Here is an 18,655-nt window from a genome sequence, read left to right as displayed (position 1 = left end):
CTGAGTTGTCCTCTCCGCTTTGAGGAAGGCCGAAGGCGATGGGGCTACTTATGGGGGACAATACTACTCCATGTGAGCAATGATGTGGCAACTGGCCTGCAGCTTGCAAACGCTGCAGGGGAAGTTAACTATCCAAACAGCTGCTTTCGTCTCTATTAACAAATTCCCAGCATGGGAATATTACCATATGTTTTGTCCCTTTAAAGGTCGTGCTCAGAAGAGCGACTGTGAAAAGCTATAGCTGCGCAGAGTTCTGAAGTGAGCTGTGTCGCTGTGCTGCACTCCAGTTATTTGGGTGCCTGAGCCTCTCCTGGCAGCCAGTCCGTCCCAGGCTGTGTAGTGATTTAGCAATGTTCACAGAGCTTCCGTAGGGATTAGGCTGAGGCCATGTAGTGAGCTAGGGCAGGATTGAAAGCGTGCAGCTGAAGGGAGGCTCACCCTTTACACAGTCACTTAGAAACCCCTTCTCACTGGGGCTGGGGGACATGGTGGAAGCTCTAGGTGTGGATCTGGCTAGGTATTGAGCTCCTTGTTCGAGATGCTGAGCACCCTCAGCTCCCTTTGAAAGTTCCCGGGTGCTGGAGGGCACTCAGCAGATGGCATGGTCAAGGCCCTAAGCTGGAGTTGGGAGATGCCGTGCACACACGTGTGCCTCCGCTCTGGCGCATGCCTGCTCCCTGCCAGCAGAGGCACCAAGCTGGGATGTATTTGGAGGTTCACTGTCACTACTCCAAGAGCATAACTGATTGATTGCTTCCATGCAATTAGAATTAATCTCATGCTTCAGGTGAAACTCAGCTAATCAGTGTAGACAAGAAGCTGAAATGGGTGCAATCAAATTAACATCACAGAGCCAGCTCTGGGGGGGGCGGGGGGCAAAAAGCATCATTCTTTGTTGTGGTTTTCATTGGATTGTCACTCCAGCGTGGTGCTGCTTTCCTTACCCCCGGCCTGGGCTCAGGATGGCAGAAAGCACAGCGCGTTGACAATTCCTTTTGTAGCAATCTTATCTCTGCCCACCAAATGGGATCAGCCTCTTGTCTGTGTCTTGTTAACAAGAAACAGGGACACAAAAGGGAAAAACAAGAAAAGGAAATGCTGTTTGGGGGGGAGGGGGCTGTTCTGGCTTGTGGTTTGGAGGAAGGAGATGAGGACATGGGGAGTGGGGGATTTTAGTAAGTGCCAGAAAAATGGTTCTCAAAGGAAACCTTAAAAAACATCCACCCTACAATGCATGTTCCACCATATCAGCTGAACTCCTGACCCTGTCATGTGCTGTAGTAGGAAGCCAGTGGTTTGCAGAAACAGGGCACAGCCTTGGGGGCTGATTTTTCAATGACATTGAGCACCCGCAGCTCCCAGTGGTTTCAGCAGGTGCCCAGCATCTCTGACAAATAGAGACATAAAGGTAAAAACTCTTCTGTGCCGGGACCTCCCTGCACCTCCCCCACAAGGAAGAGCTCTTTCCTGGCATTAAGCTTTGGTAGCGCGGTGAGTACTACAGCGTTGTATATCGGGCCGCAGACCCTTCCTACTGGGGAGGGCCACCTGGCTAGATCCAGGCTTGTCTGTCGGTCTGTCCAGTCTACTGTTTGTATCATGGGATAGCATCTGAGGTTCGTTTTGGATGCTGTCCTCCTGTTCACCTGTCTCCAGCCCCTCTCTGGCTGCTGCCAGGCTGGCTGTTGGCAGGGCGAGTCCGGGGCTTTGCTGGGAAAGCGGGTGAGCTGGACAGGATTTGAGACCTTTGTGCAGATGCCTCTTGATGCCCTTTCCACACCTGCCCTGACACGACTACGGCCCAGTACGTCACTGGAAAGTCATAAGGGGCCAGGGGTCCTCAGCTGGCTCGACTGGCTTACACACAGCCTACCCCAGCCGTGCTGGGCTGTGCCAGCCTCGCCGTCCCTATGGCCTTTCTGTGCTTTTCCTACTCTCTCTCACGCCTCAGTCCTTCACCAAGTGCCCTGCGCGTAGGTGTGCTGGTTTCCCCCATCCTCACCGCAAGCTGAAATACATGGCGTGAGCAGCCCAGAATCCACAAATGGGACTCATGTAACGATGGGCCCAGAGCCATGACATGCAGGTCTGGGGTGGGGATGGAGCTGGATGGGTCTGCACTGCAGTCAGACACCCGCAGCTGGGCTATGCCTCTGACTCGGGCTTCTGGGGCTCAGGGTGTGGGGCTGTTTCAGTGCCGTGTAGACATACCAGCTCGGGCTGCAGCCTGAGCGCTGGGACCCTCTCACTTGACAGGGTCCTTGAACTGGGCTTAGCCTGAGCCTGAACGTCTCCAGCGGCCCGAGCTCCGTGAGGCTGAGTCAGCGGGCATGGGCAGCCGTGGGGGTCTGACTGCAGTGCAGATGTCCCCGAAGACAAGGGGGAGTTCGCTTCCTGTCTCCAGGCAAACTCAGGAGAAGTGCTGATTTTGCTTTAAGCCTGCGATCTGGGTGCAGCGCGAATCCCGGGCCGCTCAAACCGGATGGGGGCAGCGCTGCACAACCTGGGCTGGGCAGCATACCTCTCTGAAGGAGAGAGCTGGTGTGGTAGGAAACATCTGCCCACGGAGTCTGCGTGACGCCTCAGGAAAAGAGCCTTGCGGATGAATCAGGCCAGTGCAGTGCATTCTCGGGCCTCTTTCCCCCCAGGGACCTCAGCGCAGCCTATGCCGCTGTGGACGCTCAGCTGGAATCTCAGCCGCTTGTCAAAACCACATAGGCAGAGAGAGAGAGAAAATTATTAACAGAGAGAGACCAGGGCAAGAGACCTTGCAAGAGAAGGGTTATTAACGTTCCACCCGCAGAGGGGGAAGGGGTGCTGCTTGTCTGAACTTTTCCTTCTGAGACTGGTAGAGCCAGGCTGTAGAGAGCAACCCCCTGCAGCCTGAGCCTAGGCCAGTGGTCAGCAACCTTTCAGAAGTGTTGTGCCGAATCTTCATTTATTCACTCTAATTTAAGGTTTTGCTTGCCGGTAATACATTTTAACGTTTGTAGAAGGTCTCTTTTTCTACAAGTCTATAATATATAACTAAACTGTTGTTGTATGTAAAGTAAAGAAGACTTTTAAAATGGTTAAGAAGCTTCATTTAAAATTAAATTAAAATGCAGAGCTCCCCGGACCAGTGGCCAGGACCCGGGCAGTGTGAATGCCCCTGAAAATCAGCTTGCGTGCTGCCTTCGGCACCCGTGCCGTAGGTTGCCTACCCCTGACCTAGGCCATGGGGAGGGTGATGTGACTCCATCCCTGTGGCCCAGAGGCACTGATATCCCAGGCTCCCAATTCATATTGCAAGGGGAGGTTAGGGAAGCCACGGTAGGTGGGAGATCTGAATGATGCTTCGTGCTCCCCTGGTTCCCTCAGGTGTGGCCTTGCTATCAGAGCCAGGAACTGCAATATTATTAGTCGGCATGTCATCACTTAACGCTGGAAATGTGAGTCCAGCCTGGAGCTGTTCCCCTGGACACACCTGTCCCACATGCCCAGGGCACTGTCCTCTAGGCAGTAACGACCCCCCGTGTGTCCAGCAACGAGCCTCCGTGCCATGGTATCCAGCTTCCATAAAGAGGTGGACGCTTCCAGGGTTTCCTCTGTCAGGAGCTTCCCAGCCATCCCCAGCAAAGGCTGAGAGGTGGTAACAGCCACAAGCCATGTCAGAACCCTTCCTCCCCTTCCCCGGCTGTGCCCCTGTGCGGGGAATTCCTGAAGCCACAGTGCAGCAAACCTTGCACAGATGCGATGATTTAATTAGCTTGAGTGGCAGCATTTGGTCCTGCTCCAGTGTCTGACATAAGCCAGTTTCCCACCTGGCTCCAGCTCAGAGAGCATCCAGAACAGGTGCCCTGCAGGGTTTGAACTTTGAATGAAGTAGGAGAAATTCTAGGGTATGTGGGGGGAGAGGAGGTGTCACTTTTATTGTATCACCAATTCTCGCATCTTTATCACGAGTCCTGCAGTAGTCCATGTTTTCCTAAAGCCCCAGCTCCTGGAGTCCTGTCACGGGAGAAGAATTTCCAATTTCCTTTAAAATAAAAAGTCAATTTCTAGCCTTCCTGGTTGTAGCAAATAGCTTGAAAATGTGACCCAAATGCATCCTAGAGACTCAGACACCGGAAGGCAAAGAAACTCCACCATTTATTATATTTCTAATCTCACTATTTTTAAGTCAGTCTCGAGCTATTGGGGCCTGGCTCATGACTTGTGGAAGCATGGGGTTGGCTATGCTGCAGCGTCACCCCTTGCCATCTGTCTGGAGTTCGTTGGGTATGAGTCTGGTTCCTGGCAGGCAGGAGAGACACACATTGTCCCTTGTTCTCTAGCTGGCGCCTCAGGGGCAAGGCTGATGGATGGGAGTGGGTCATGGGGCCTGACCTCTCCCCTCTGGCCCCCTGAACCGGCCTCTCGGAGGGGTGCGGCCTGTGGGAAGCTTGCCTTGGCCTGCTGGTTTGGCTCTGTGGTAATCAGGGGCATCAGTCTGGCACAGTATCTTGTGTAAACAATCTGAAAATGGGCTGCTACCTCGGCGAGCCACAGGCCACACAGTGAGCGAGGCTGTGAATCCTTGGCTGGAGTCTGTTCAGAAGGGGTGAATCGAGAGGGTCAGACGGTGGGGGAGCGACGTGTACTCTAACAATACTTTGTCCTTCCATGGCCCATCCATCCAAGCCAGGAACTCAGGACAACTTAGCAAGCATCAGTCAACTAAGCCTCACTGCTTCCCTGGGAATGGGATAAAAGCCAGTTTCCCTGTCCATAAAATGGGTATAAAGAGTCCACTGAATCTCCCAGAGTCTCCCAGCAAGTCACGGGCAGAGACCGGACTCTCCCTTTCTGTTTCTCTGACCAGTAGCCGAGCTAGGAATAGAACCTAGGCATCCTGGCTCTCTGCACCCCTGTTCTCATCCCTACACCACTCCCCGCCCAGAGGTGGGAAGAGAACCCAGGAGTCCTGACTCCCCCATCACCCCCCATGCTCCAGTCTCCCGTCTCCTCCCTGAGCAGAGTTTGAGCTGTTCTGCTGGCGGCTCCATTTCCATTACTTTTGAATTAAAATGTAAAGTATCTGCCAGGCGGCCAAGCCCCACTCAGGGGCGGGAACCTCCATGGAGCCATTTCCCAGGCCGGAACAGGTGACACCCTGTCCTGATAACTGTCTAGTTTCTGAAATGGATTTTCTCCCCTCAGCTCGCTCCCCATCCCCGGGAACCGTGCAGCACTTCATTGGTTAGTCTGGCTTTCTCCCTCCCTGGGGAGTCCATCAGCCTCAAAAGAGGCCCAAACTGGGGAGAGGGCTGGGGAGCGAGGGAGAGATGAGAGTGCACAGCCCTAGCCCTAGCCAGCTCAAGGAGAATTGGTGCAGCGGGAAATCCTTTAGCTCCCTGTTTGAGCCTTGGAGCGCCAATCCTGGGAAATTAGAATGGAAAATGTATGTAGTGTTGGTTTTGCTGCTTTCCCCTCTCTGGGCAGCACGCTGCTCTCCTGGGAACCCGGCAGCGGTGAGAAGTTGATATGTTTACATCCACTGTGCTGCTTTTAATCAAACATCAATAAGTGCATGTCAGCGAAGCAAAGCTTGCAACAGAGCTGCCCTCTGAGCCCGCTGCTCCCAGAGAAAGGGGCTAATTGCTCAGCTGCAGAGCAGCTTTGTGTATCTTTCCCATGCCCCTTTGCCCCCCATCCTGCCCAGAGACTGGCTCTGCCGGGTTTGCTAGTTGATCACTTTTCTGTAGGACCAATTTTGGATTTGTAAAGACCAGAATTCCGGGGCTGCCACATTCTCCAGCCTCTGTCGCCCCACCCCCAGGCAGGAGAATGTGTGTGGTAACTTGGTGAGGACTCTGCAGCTGGGCATGCAAGGAGCACTGGCACGTGGCACCCTGAATTTGGCATGCTGTGAACAGCCTCCATGGCAGGCAGTGAAGAAAAGGTTTGCACCAGCCCTTGCCAACTAAATGCATGGTCTTTCCCCTCCCTGCTCCAGCTGTGCAATCTGGATCTGAACTGCAAACAGCCTGAAATTCGGGGTTATTTGTAAAGAGCTGGACCAACACTCGAGTCCAGACGGAGGTTTGGACATGGCTGCTGCTTCCTAAGGAGCTGATTCCAGGCTGCCAGTCCAGAGGTGGAGGCTGCTCATGGGATTCATGGACCCCCCCTCACACAAAGTTTTGGGTGTGTGGTTCCAGGCCCATCTCTGCTCTGTGCACAGGGCAGTATGTTCTTACTGCTCCCCTGGCATGTAGCATACACGAGCAGCACCATGAAGGGGAAATCTGAAAGCTCAGTGGAGTGTCAGATCCTTCAGTGCCTGGTGCCTATTGTTTACAAGCCTTTTGGGCCTCTTGACCCCTTTTTTCTGCAGGGGCATCTGCTAGGGAAGCTGGTGCAGACTGGCTGGGCCATGAGGGTGTTGCTGTGATAAGCGAGGTTTGGGCAGGTCAGCTGATGGCTGCAAAGTTCCATTCGAAAGCATTCCACAAAAGCCAGCGCTGCCATGACGGGCTGTGCATGGGTGGAGCGGGAGGCAGCTACACACTTAGCTTGGTCCTGGGGTGCTCGGTGGGTATGTCTCACTCTTTGCTTGTTCTTTGGAGTCTTCCCGTTAACTGAACCATGGGGCCACCAGGGAGCGTGTGTCTGTGCAGAGATGCGCCAGGAGCTGTGTGCAGCACGGCAGTCCCCAGAGGCACAGGGTAACCAACGCAAGCACCAGTAAGCACAGGAATCACTGTCCTCTCTCTAAAGGTCACCTGTCTGCAGCGGGTAGCGCCTGGGCCATTAACCCCTTTCAGGATGGCCCTGGCTTTGCCTTGCTCCGCTGTGCATCTGTTATGTCTTTTCCTAGTGCGTCTCTTTGGGGGAGAGATGCACTTCGGGGGCAGCTCATCTCACTACCAGACTCATGCTACCTAATCCTCAGGAGAGCAGTCACTGAGGCTGGAAGCTCTGTGGGGTGAAGGCTGCCTTGAGATCCAAGCGTGTCTCTCCTCTGCCCCATCGCACTGTCTTGGGGTGGATTGAGCTCAGAGGGTGCCGCGAACTCATCCACCCCTAATCTTTTCTCATCTTGGCTCTTGGCAGACATAGGTTTATCAGCTACACCATCCACATGTGGTGTGGCCGGCTAGAACCCAGACCTCCTCCTCCCAAACAGCCCTGTACCACTTCAGCCTCATCAGCGGCGACGATGCTAGGATTCGTACCTCTGTGAACCACAGCTACTAGAGCGAGATACGAACTCCGTTCAGCAGAGGGGAATGGGGCTTCTGAAATGGCCAGTGCATAACACCTGTTGCCATTGCAGCTGGGCTCTCTCCCCCCTGCTGAGAGGACCATGGCTCCAGGGGCAATGGCTGCATCTGGAAGGGCGGACACAACAGAGGCAGAGGCCCACGTGGGACTCGGGAGTGACCATTGTAGCCAGCTGGGTGAGGCTAGTGGCTAGCCACCTGCTGGAATTAAGCATAAAATGTGACACCACACTGAGCCCCCCTGCCCAAAGAAATCCAAACTCACCGCATGCAATGACCAGACTAGTTTACACAAATGTACTGACTAGTGTGTGCACACACCTGTGCTGTGGATTGGATGGGATCAGAGCTGCCCAGCTGTGTGTCACGGGGCCTGTACTGCTAAGAGATTCTCCTTTAGCCCAAGGGCTGTGGCAGCAGGTTCTGTAATTCTGTTTCCAGTGGGGCTGTGAAGTTCCCATTGGCCTGGCATGCAGCATTGTGACAAACAGGAAGCCCAAGGTGACTACAGATTTGTTACCATGCTTTGCGCTTCTGTAGCCCCTTGAATGCCAGGATCTCGGTGCTCTTCCCAAGGCCCAGGTGCCAGGGAGGTGCTGCTGTCCCCCTTTCACTGACAGGGAAGCTGGAGCACAGAGGGGGGAAGTCACCTGCCCAAGGTCACACAGGACATCAGTGTCAGACTGCAGCCCTCCCAGCCCTGTGCTTTAGCCACTAGTCGGGTCATCCGCCCTCCCCCTCGTAACACACCTGCCGTGACCCTTTTTCCTCTCTGCAGTCGCCACACGGCCAGCAGTTGTGCACTAGGGTGCTGGGAGCCCTCCCAAGGTAGGGAACAGCGACCCAGGGAGGAAAGCTCCTGCACTCATCTCTGAGCTCCCTCCTGTGTCCCTTGCTTGGCTTCTGTGTCCTGTGGTGACTCGCATGTTCCCTGGGAAGTGGTCCTCCCTTCCCTCAGTTGTTTGCCATCTCTCCTGCTGCCCCCCCAGCATTTTGTCTGCCATGCGCCTTCGGAGTCACACTGCCATTCATGTGTAAAGTTTTGCGTGGCCACGGCTCCCCTCAGGGGCGGGCCCCAGGCGGAATTTTTACAGGGTGCTTTGAAGACTTGTCACAAGGCAGAGCTGTCCTTGCCAGCTGTCAGACACAGCCCCCGCCCCTCCATGCCCACTCCCCCAAATCTGATTTGTCTGCTCTGCACCCCACTAGCACACGCAGCCAGAGAGGAAAGGTTTCTGTAGCTGTTAATTGAATTACATTGCCACAGAAAGCCGAGAAGTCGTAGCTCATTAAACTCTCTTGTGTCCCATTATAAAACTGTGTGTTGCCTTTGCGGATTGTCATTATCATATATTACTGCGGGACTCAGCAGTGCTGTTTGTTTATGCATTACATTTTTTTTCCTGCTTATCCAACCCCCTCCCCACCCCCTCAAGCCTGTTTTTCCTGCACAGTATATACTGCTCTGGGGACTGCGAAGGTGCAGCCTTCCTTGCTCGCTGGATAAATAATGACTTTTTTAGTGAAAGCCAAATTTTATTTTCCTAAAGCTAGATTAACTGCAGGCTCGGTCTGTGTCGGGGGCTCTGCGGTGTTTTGTTTTCAGTGTGTTTGTGCTTGTGAGGCGGGTGAATTATGTTTACTACAGTCGTGCCAACCCAAGTAGCAGGAAAGGACACGTTAGGTAGCAGCCATCACAGCACATGATGATGGGGAGGAGGGACCACAGACAATCGGGGCTGATTGGTCAGTACATTTCCTCGGCCAGGATTCTTGTACTTCTACTGCAAATGGAATGTGGCCTGGAGAGTCGGGCACCAAGCTGAGAGTCAGGAGAAGGGGGGTTCACAGTCCAGGTCTGTCCTTGGCTCATAGCATGACTCAGTCCCAGTCACTGAACCTCCCTGGATGAGTTTTTCCTCCCCAGTAGAATAGGGGTAACCCTCCTTGCATGAGTGCCATGGCAGTGGCTGCAGGGCAATGTGCAAAGCCTGCGGGATGGAAGCAGCTCTAGAGAGGCAAAACTGATTTACTATTGACAGTGTCCTGATTCTCTCGTGCTGTGAATGGAACCTGGGCACCAGCTGTGGGTGCACAAGCGCCTCGAGTGTGGCGGGGCTGAATGTATTTTATTAACTGGACCCTAAGTATTCTCCAAGGCTCATTATTTGGAAGGCTTTATCGTAGTGGGAGGCCTACCAGCAGTTCCACTTTATTGTTCGGTCTCTCTGAGATGGCCATGACTTTCTGTAGCCAATTGCAATATCCAGCAAGTGTTAAATATACAAAGGACACAGGCCAGCAAGCTGGACTCTCCTGCAGATTTGCATTCATAGTTCTGTGCCTGACTGAGAGAAGGAAAAGATTGAGAGGTGCTGGAAGCAGACCAGGCCAGGGGAAGGGTAGGAACTGAGTGGCCCTCCCAGCAATGTGAAGATGCCTGGAGGGGCCTGGCTGAGAGGCCCCTGTTTTCCAGGTTATTGCCAAGAAGCTGGCTGGCTTCCCCTTCCCAGTAATTGGTGCAATCAGCTCATTTCTCCCAGAGGCTGGGTTCCCTTGTTAGATCCGCAATAGAGGTCTCCCTACAGGATAGGGGACAACTAGATACCGGACACAGTGTTGGTATATAATACTCTAAATACTCACAAAACAAACCTTACTCACTCCACAATCACACCCGAAACATACTATACCAGAGGTCAGAATGGTCCCGATGGCCAGTTGAGATTCCTTCCGATCATAAGATGCAGGGAGCTGGTGAAAACCACATCTATATCCACATGGGGCTCTGGATCAATAAACAACTCCGATTTGCAGAAATCACAGGCAACTATTTATAGTCCATTTCGTCTCGTCATCGGTTCTTTTCCTTTGTTTACTAGGCCTTCTACCCACACAATTCCAGAGACAATCCTGGGTGGGCCGTCATGATCCAAGGCGTGCCATTTCCTCCAGTTCTTATACAATTTTATATCAGTCCAGCTGGTGGTGTTTCCTTTTCTGCTGATTCTTCATATTTTTCTTGGAACATAACAAGATTGTTTTTGCACAAATAGTTCTAGTAGTTCTTGACCTTAAGTTCTTGCTTCGGTTGCCAACTTGCAATGCACATATTCATGTCAGGCATGCGTCATTCATAGCAGGCCTCAATGACCTATAACATATTACATGGCTATATGAATCTGTGCGTATGGGGTGGGGGGTGGAGTTGGGAGTTCTCAAGAGACACTGCATGCTCCCCCTCACATATCCAGAGGGAGAATGTGGTGCATGTGCTTGGAAATGCAGGGACCTTTGTTCATTCTTCTGATGATTCCCACCTGGGACCGAGAAGGTCGCCCTTCCTGGGGCCAGGGACTCATCATCACTGTTTTAGGGTGTTCACTGGCCAAAGCTGGCCTTTCTGTCGGAAGCTGGTCTTCACTCTACAGTGCCACAAAGCTGCCCTGTTTTCTTTTATAGCATTGACCTTTGATGAACACAAAGGCTGGTTTATAATCTGCAGTCTTATTTTTCACCTTCTCCTTGGTTATTTTTTGGGGCAGGGGAAGGCGATACTAGGAGTTCAGGAGACCACGGTATAAGAGAAATCTTGCCGGCGTTTTCTTTCCAGCATGCCTCTGAATTGTTAGCTCCTATTCCTCCACTGGAACTTTACTGTTTAGCTATTGATATGGCACAGGCCGCGAGTTACATAGTTTGCAGTGACCTAGAAGCACAGGGTCCCTGCCGGAAGGAGCTTACAATCTGATCTTGTGTGAAACTGTTCTCCATTCTAGGCTTGGGAGACCTAGGAGCTACGGGGGAGAGGATGTGCCAGAGTAGGACTTGGAGCAGAGAGGAGTGTTGTGGTTCAGATGGCTGGATCAGGGTGGGGTGTGCTCCAGGCTGAGAGGAGCGCAGGGCAGAAGGCTCAGAGATGGCTGGAGGATGGACCATTACAACGGTTAGCTATGGGGCAGGGAGGAAGACAAAAGGAGGTGGGGACGGGAGTGAGTGGGGTTGTGCAAGCCCTAGAAGGTCAGGACAGCCTTCTTCTGACTGCCTGGTAGCCTGTTGCATATGGTGTTGGTGTCGGCTTGGCTTCCAACAGCCCAGGGTCCACCACGTCACAAGCTGTCATGCCAGTAGCTATCTTTGCTGGCACATCTCAGAGCAAGGAGACTCCACCCATTCTCCAGTCTTCTCTTCAGGCTGAAATGAAACCAGGGCTGTGTGAGGGGGGTGGGAACCAAAGCCAAGACCTGTCCTAGCCAACTTGTACCGTCTCCAAGCCCCTGGAAAGCATTGTTGTTGTCCAGTGACTGTCAGAAATGTGACAGTTGGCCCTCAAAGCTTGAATGACTCCCAGCATTAAAGGGTTTCACTCCAGCCTGCACCAGGCCATACTGGGGCTGTCATCTTTTCCAGGTAACCTGCGTGAGGCTGGTGAAAGAATGTGCAGCTGCTCCATCTCTGTTCCCGTGTGATCGCTGACCCCCGTGTGACTGCTCACCTATGCATTGTAGGAAATGTCAGCTGAGCCAACCCATAGTTACTGGGTCAGTCTGCTCTGTCGTGGGGCCGGTCAAGAGTTGCCCCTCTTAGCTTGGAAAGAGACGCTAGGAAGTGCATGCCTTTCTTTTTATTTTATTTAAATATTCCATATGGATATAAAACAATCGCTGGCATCTGCAGTGCAAAGCCTGACTTGTTGGTGTAAAATCGTACTCTATATTCTGCCCAGGTTTATATGAGTGAATTATGCAAATTTTTGATGGAAAAATATTCCTCCTCACACCCTTGAGAGTGTAAAACCTTAGTCAATAATTCATAGTCGTGTGTCTCAGACTGGAGGCTTTCTCTTCATTATAACTTGCACCTAGTTCTTTGTCTTTCACATTTTATTGTATATGCTGGTGTAATGCTATGCATTATAAAATTTATCTGCTTCATTGTTTTATGATCCTGAGCTGTATAATGCAACAAAACGATTCTGTTTCTGACTGCATGGCCTATTGGCAGTGTCTGCAGCTGATAAACGGCATTCAGCCACCTCACTGATGCTGTTTGTGGGGTAAACTTTGAGCTGAGCAGGGAGTTGGGTGGACCCTGCCCACGTTCCTGAGGATGGCAGAATTGTCTTTAATTCTCCAAGTGCAGCAGTGGAAATTAACTCCTGTGTGTCTCAGCACATCCCCAGCACAAGGGAAATCTTGGACTGGTTGGAATATGCTTAAAAACACAATTAAATGCGCCCATGTGGTGGTGGTAGTGGTTTGTTGTGAAGGGTACGAAAGTCCCCTCGCTGTGTCGGTTAATACAGAAGTGTGTGTTCACTAACAACTCCTAATTCTCTAGCCTTTCGCCCCGTGGAGCATGGCTGGAATCTGGCCACACACGTAATACATGTTGTGTTCTCTCTAACATTTAGTGGGCACGTAGTGCAGAGTAAGGACAGTTAGCTGAGTACTGCAGTTAGCCAGGTCCTTTCATGTCCGAGCGCCTTGCAGTGGGGAAGGGTTTTATCCGCACAGCTCCCCACGGAGGGAGGACAGTATTCTCACCATGGTACAGCTGGAGAGATGAGATGTCGACATCTGTAGCTCAGCTGGGAGGTAAACCCAGATCTCTTGAGTCCCATCCACTGCCTTGCCCACTAGACCGCTCTTCCTGTCAGCCCCCTCTTTAATGCCTGGTTGGTTACTAGAGCTGGAGAGCAACATTCATTAGGTATCTGATTATTGCTGGCTCCTATGGGGCTGGCAGCTCCAGACACATCAGCTGCTGCCATTCAGGGCACAGGGATGATGAAGCCAGCGACAGAGTGCAGACTTATTCCTGGCGCATTTCAGCCTTGGAGCCCCGCGGTGGTGCCCTCTCTGGCCGCAGAGCTTCCCAGGCTAACTGAATAGGGAGTAATCCCCCCTCTCATGGGCACAGCAGCTCCTGGGGACCCCGCACGTGGCTCTGATGTTCTGGGCTGTGTGTGAATGAAGAGTACCTGGAACGAGTACTGCAGCCTTGGGAAGGCAGCAGGGAGTCATGGTTGGTGGTTGGGGGATCGCTGACCTTAGTGCTCGGCAGTAAATCTGCTTTGAAGGCAGACAGTTTAGCCTTGGCCAGATCAATTTGCTGTAATTGTGAGCATCAGAACAGTGCAGTTTCTAAGTTCCCCTAGGTCTGTTCTGCCTCACACCTTAGCACGTGTCTCTGAAGCCTCTACTACTCATTTCTTCCCCTCCTCTCAGTCCCAGCCATGATCACGTCCCATCCCAACACGACCATTGCGATCAAGGGCCAGATGAAGGAGCTGAATTGCACAGCCCGAGGGGAGCGGCCAATCATCATTCGCTGGGAGAAAGGCGACACTGTCATCGACCCCGACCGCAATATGAGATATGCCATCTCCACCAAGGATAATGGTGACGAGGTCATTTCAACGCTCAAGGTGAGAGAGCTCTGGGTGAGATGCGCTAGTGCTGAGGTCCGTGAGTGGAGCGCTGGTGCATTTCACACTCCAACGGGGTTTGGTTACATTTCTGATCACAAGGGGTCACCCTCCTCTTTCCATTTGCTGCTCCCATGACCTGTCTGTGCCGGGAACAGCCTGAGAGCAGTTTGACTGCACACACGTGGCATTACTCAGGCTGCTCTGTAAAAAGTACCTTCCCCCTCAGCTGGCGAAATTGTTGTAATTTCTTATGAGAATTTTTTCAGTTTTACTGAAAAAAATTAAAACTCGAAAGATGATTATTGGATGTGTGGAAAAAGGGAAAACTTCCAGTGAAATTAATCTTTTTTCCCTTGATTCATCCAAACAAAGATGGAAACTTTCCAGCCCGCTCCAGAGGAGAAGGGGTGTGTGTGTGTGTGTGTGCGCACGCGCACGCGTACACGCATGCTCCTCGGTGCCGGCTGTCACAAGCCTGGGTGGCACAGTTATCACACCTGAAGAAGTAGCTCAGGTCCTTCTCTCCTGGCCTGGGGCCGGGTTTTCATTGAGTGTTATTAGAGATTGGCAAGCTCATTTGGATGGCACTTGAATCCACTGAAACGTAAATTCAAAAATGTGCCTCATGTGAATGTCGCTGGGGTTTGGCCAGCTCTTGAGAGATGCAGAAAAATAGAGGGGAGAAAAGGAATCTAGACATTGGCCTCAGTTTGGGGTGGGGAGAGACACCTGGCTTCAGCATGCAGGCTCTGTGAGGCATGGATGGAAGGCACTTTGGGTAGCTCCACCGGCTGTCAGCATAACAAAGGGGAGAATTGGGCCTGTGTGTTTTCTGTTTAGTGTATGTCACCAGCTGTACAGTTACAGTGCTGTGCGAATAACAGGCACGTCTCCTGCATTAAGGCATATTGCACCCTCACTGTAACAACGGCAGCAAAATGGCCTCATTCTTACCCCTTACATATCCACAGCTTAAACCAGCCGACCGGGGGGACTCCGTCTTCTTCTCCTGCCATGCGATCAATTCTTACGGTGAAGACAGAGGACTGATCCAGCTCACTGTCCAAGGTACTTGTTTTCCACCTGCTAGGTGGAATCATAGAAATGTGAGGCTGGAAGGGACTGGGGGAGGCCATCTAGTCCTTCCTCTGTGCTAAGATAGTATCAGGTAAGCCTAGATCTTCCCTGACAAGTGTTTGCCTGGCTTGTTCTTAAAAATCTCCTGTGCCGGGGATTCCACAACCTGCTTTGGAGCCTGTTCCAGAGCTTAACTCCCCATAGAGTTAGACGGTTTTTTCCTAATATCTAACTGAAATCTCTCTGGCTGCAGATTAAGCCCATTACTCTTTGTCCTGCCTTCAGTGGACATGGAGAACAATTGATCACTGTCCTCTTTATAACGGCCCTTAATGTATTGGAAGACTATTCTCAGGTACCCCCCTCAGTTGTCTTTTCTCAAGGCCAAACATCACCAGTTTTTGAACCTTTCCTCATAGCTCAGGTTTTCTAAACCTTTCATCATGTTAGTTGCTCTCTCTGGGACTCTCTCCAGTTTGTCCACCTCTTTGTTAAAGTCCGGCGCTCAGAATTGGACACCTGACAGGAACCTCAGTCACCTGGGGTGGATTCTTCATCACTGGAAAATTTTAAATCAAGTTTAGATGTTTTTCTAAAAGATCTGCTCTTGTTAAAATAGGCGTTAATACCAGAAGTTCTATGGCCTGTGCTTTGCAGGAGGTCAGACTAGATGATGAATGTGGTCCCTTGTGGCTTTATAGCCTACGAATCTTTGACCCCACGGGGATGAAGAGAGCATACCTGTTCATGCAAGCATTTAGTCATGCGTTCAAGTCCCATTTAGAGGAACTTAAGCCCTTGTTTAACGCATATGCAAGTGCTTTCCTGAGTCATGGCCTATGAAAGCATGTCGCAGAGAAGGTGCCAAGTACGAGATCATGTGCAGTACATGCAGGAAAGAGACTGCACAAAGAGGTCTGCTTCTTACTCCCCATGCCACTTGCCCATGTGTCTTTGCGTTATATTTGCTCACTTCATACAAACCAGGCTTAATGAGCGTGAAGCCTGCACAACTGATACAGCTATGGGAGAGGGAGCTGGGTCTGGTCTGCCTTCAGCGTCATCAACAAAATTGCCAGCTAAATTCTGACTGCAAGAGCTTTTGTGATCTTCTGCCCTGAAATCCATTGGGCCTTAAAATGCAAGTCAGCTCCTGCAAAAAAATGAAGTAACCATCCAACTTGCTTCCTCTGTGGGGGAAGGGAAGCGTGTCATCATCAGAGGTGAAATGGTTTTCATATTGCTGGGAATGGTTTATTCACTTGGCCTCAACTTTTTCTCTCCAAGAGCCTCCTGACCCTCCAGAGCTGGAGATTCGTGAGGTGAAAGCCCGAAGCATGAACTTGCGCTGGACTCAGAGATTTGATGGAAACAGCATCATCACTGGCTTTGATATCGAATACAAGAATAAGTCTGGTAGGTGATTGTGTTTCCCCCTGCTATGTATGTATAATCTAGACTGAAACAAATGTGCTTCGATGGAGTTGTTATCCATAGGTACAAATCTAAAACAGCGGAAGAAGACAATAGTCTGTGTGTCAGCATAGGAGATCGTGTTTACTGTGCTTGAGGAAGAACTTATAATTAGAGCTAGTAGGGAAAATTTCAACAAAATGGCTTTTGTCAGAAAAGGCGTTTTGCAGGAAAGGGTTGGTTACAACAAATTTTTCAACTCAAAAAATTTCTGAGGAAAGAATGTTCTGAAGTTGTTGAAACATTAAATTTTGACATTTTTGTGAAAAATTCTGGTTTTCTGGTTCAAAATTACTTTTCATTTCAAAATTTCAGCTAATTATAGGGGAGGGGTTGGTTTGCAAATATTTTTGATGTTTTGATTTTTTTTGGTCAATTCTGAACAGGATTTTTTTTTTTTCAAAATCTCAAAATTGTTCATGGGATGGGAAACCTGTTCCCCCTCCCAGCTCTACTTGGTACTGCTGGTGAGACCCGAACTGCTGGAAATTACCAAGGTAGTTTTTCTGCTTCTTGCTGTAATAGTGGATCAGAACTGAGTTTTGCATGGAGCCTTCTGCTCCCAGTGCAGTAAGCTGGTGGCTGATCTTACTGTGACTTTGCAGATCAGTACATGCTCTGAAAAGGGGAGTTTTATAGCCCGTGCCTGCAAAGTTTGAAGGACTGAGCCACTTGCATTGGTTAAAATTACTTCTGAGCTGCTGCAGCTGCTTCCTGTGTGCACAGGGGCTGCCCTGGGAGAGGGGGCTCTGGTCCCACCAGCTCAGGGATGGGAGAGGGGCAGGGGGAAGAAACACTTCATCTTCCTCCAGCCAGGACCCTGGCACCCTGCCACTGAGAGAGCTGGGGCATCAGTGACAGGGAGGGTGTTGAGACCTCACACATACCCCAGTCTTTCTTGGGGAGAGGGGTCTCCTTCTGGGACTCCTGCTGCCACTTCCTCCACTTCCTGAGGACAGGTGGGGCCATTCCAGGGAAGGGAGGGGATGCAGGCCTCGTCTGTGCATTTTTGCATGGTGTTTAAAGGGAATATTCTGCATCCCGGTCTCTTGGATGAAGAAAGGAGAGAGCAGCATTAATGAAATATGTTAATTTGTGTTAGATGGGAGCATTTGAAAGGGAATGTTAAAAGAGACAGTATTTGCAAACAGCCAGGTCTGGAGTTATACAAAATCAAGGAGGGAAAAATCTGGCATCTCGAAATGTGGGAGCCAGATAAACAAAGGCCATAAGTAAACAGTAAAATAGTCATCCCCTGCCTGGCTGTCCAAGCTGATGGAAAAAGGCACTTTTCAGAGACGTCACAGCGCCTTGCAGAATACTGGGTCGAATCGACTCAGAAATTCCCCTGAGGGCCCATGGCCTGGGAAGCACAGCTGGGAAATGCCGTTTGCCATCGGAGATCCCATTTTGGACCTCTTGCTGTGATCCAGCCTGGGCCAATGCCCTGTAGTGAACAGTGCTGCCAAGAGAAACCAGGAGGAGTTTTGTTAATTTCTTCACCTGAGCTTCCCAGTTGGTGCCTCTGCCTGGCACGTTTGGGCAGCACGTCTGTGGTGATGCCACACCTGAAGCTGCGTGCATAGCAGCCATTTTAAACGGTGTTTCTGCGCTGAGGATGCTGTTGGTTTGGTTTTTGCACATGACGGTCATGGCTGGACAGTGAAACTAGCCCAGTTCATTCCCTGTGCAACTTTCCTGTAGCAACTGGGCTGTCAAAGCTGCAGAGGAATGTTTACATCACACTCTGATCTCGAATGCGCCTTGTGTGGTGGGGAAATCAGGAAAACATTTCATTTCAGATTATTGATTTTTATTTTGTTAAAAAATGAATCCAACATCTATATGTGGTTTGGTAGGAAGATAGAGATTCCTAATCTTCTGGTGGTATTTCAGGTGCCTTCTTTTGGAAACCTAAGATTCTGCTTCTTTCCTACACCTCCACTAGAGACTGTCGCTTTTCAACAATGTCTCTACAGGAGATGAGCTGCTGCTGCTGATTTTCTGAACAATCAGATAGGAAATGGAAATATCTCAACTTGTGCTCACCCCATTAAAAATAATGTCTGTGTCTGTCTGTTTTGCTTCCAAGTTAATTAAACCCAGGCCAAACACAGAGTCCCATACACCTCACCCATGTACTGCTCCAGCTCCTCATCAGGATAATTTTAGGCATTAAGGGATTGATCCTGTAGGATACTGAGCAATTCCTGGAAGCACTGAAGAGCCTCTGCCCTTCTGGGGGCCAGTGAGGAGAGAAGTGCTCAGTGCCTTGGTGAATTAGGTCCTAAAAGAGGGAACTGTATTAGCCATCGGCTCCACACTTCAGCATCCCGCAGTTGAGAGTCAGCACACTCTCGGAAGCAGGTTCATGCATGTCCTGGCATTACCAAGCACTGCTCCTTCTCCATCTTCAGCACTCCTT

At 50.9% G+C, this 18,655-nt stretch overlaps 1 protein-coding gene across 1 annotated transcript in view; it reads left to right on the top strand.

Annotated features, from left to right (window-relative positions):
* The window catches only part of DSCAML1 (DS cell adhesion molecule like 1), a 327,133-nt gene that overhangs the window by 226,687 nt on the left and 81,791 nt on the right, over positions 1–18,655 (top strand). The window contains exons 12-14 of the mRNA XM_050921872.1: positions 13,478–13,677; positions 14,652–14,748; positions 16,045–16,173. Coding sequence (XP_050777829.1) covers positions 13,478–13,677; positions 14,652–14,748; positions 16,045–16,173 — 426 coding nt within the window. The remainder of the gene's footprint in view (positions 1–13,477; positions 13,678–14,651; positions 14,749–16,044; positions 16,174–18,655) is intronic.

Source organism: Gopherus flavomarginatus, chromosome 13 (genome assembly GCF_025201925.1).
Source record: "Gopherus flavomarginatus isolate rGopFla2 chromosome 13, rGopFla2.mat.asm, whole genome shotgun sequence".
Lineage (NCBI taxonomy): Eukaryota > Metazoa > Chordata > Testudines > Testudinidae > Gopherus > Gopherus flavomarginatus.
This window is presented reverse-complemented; position numbering and strand designations above follow the sequence as displayed.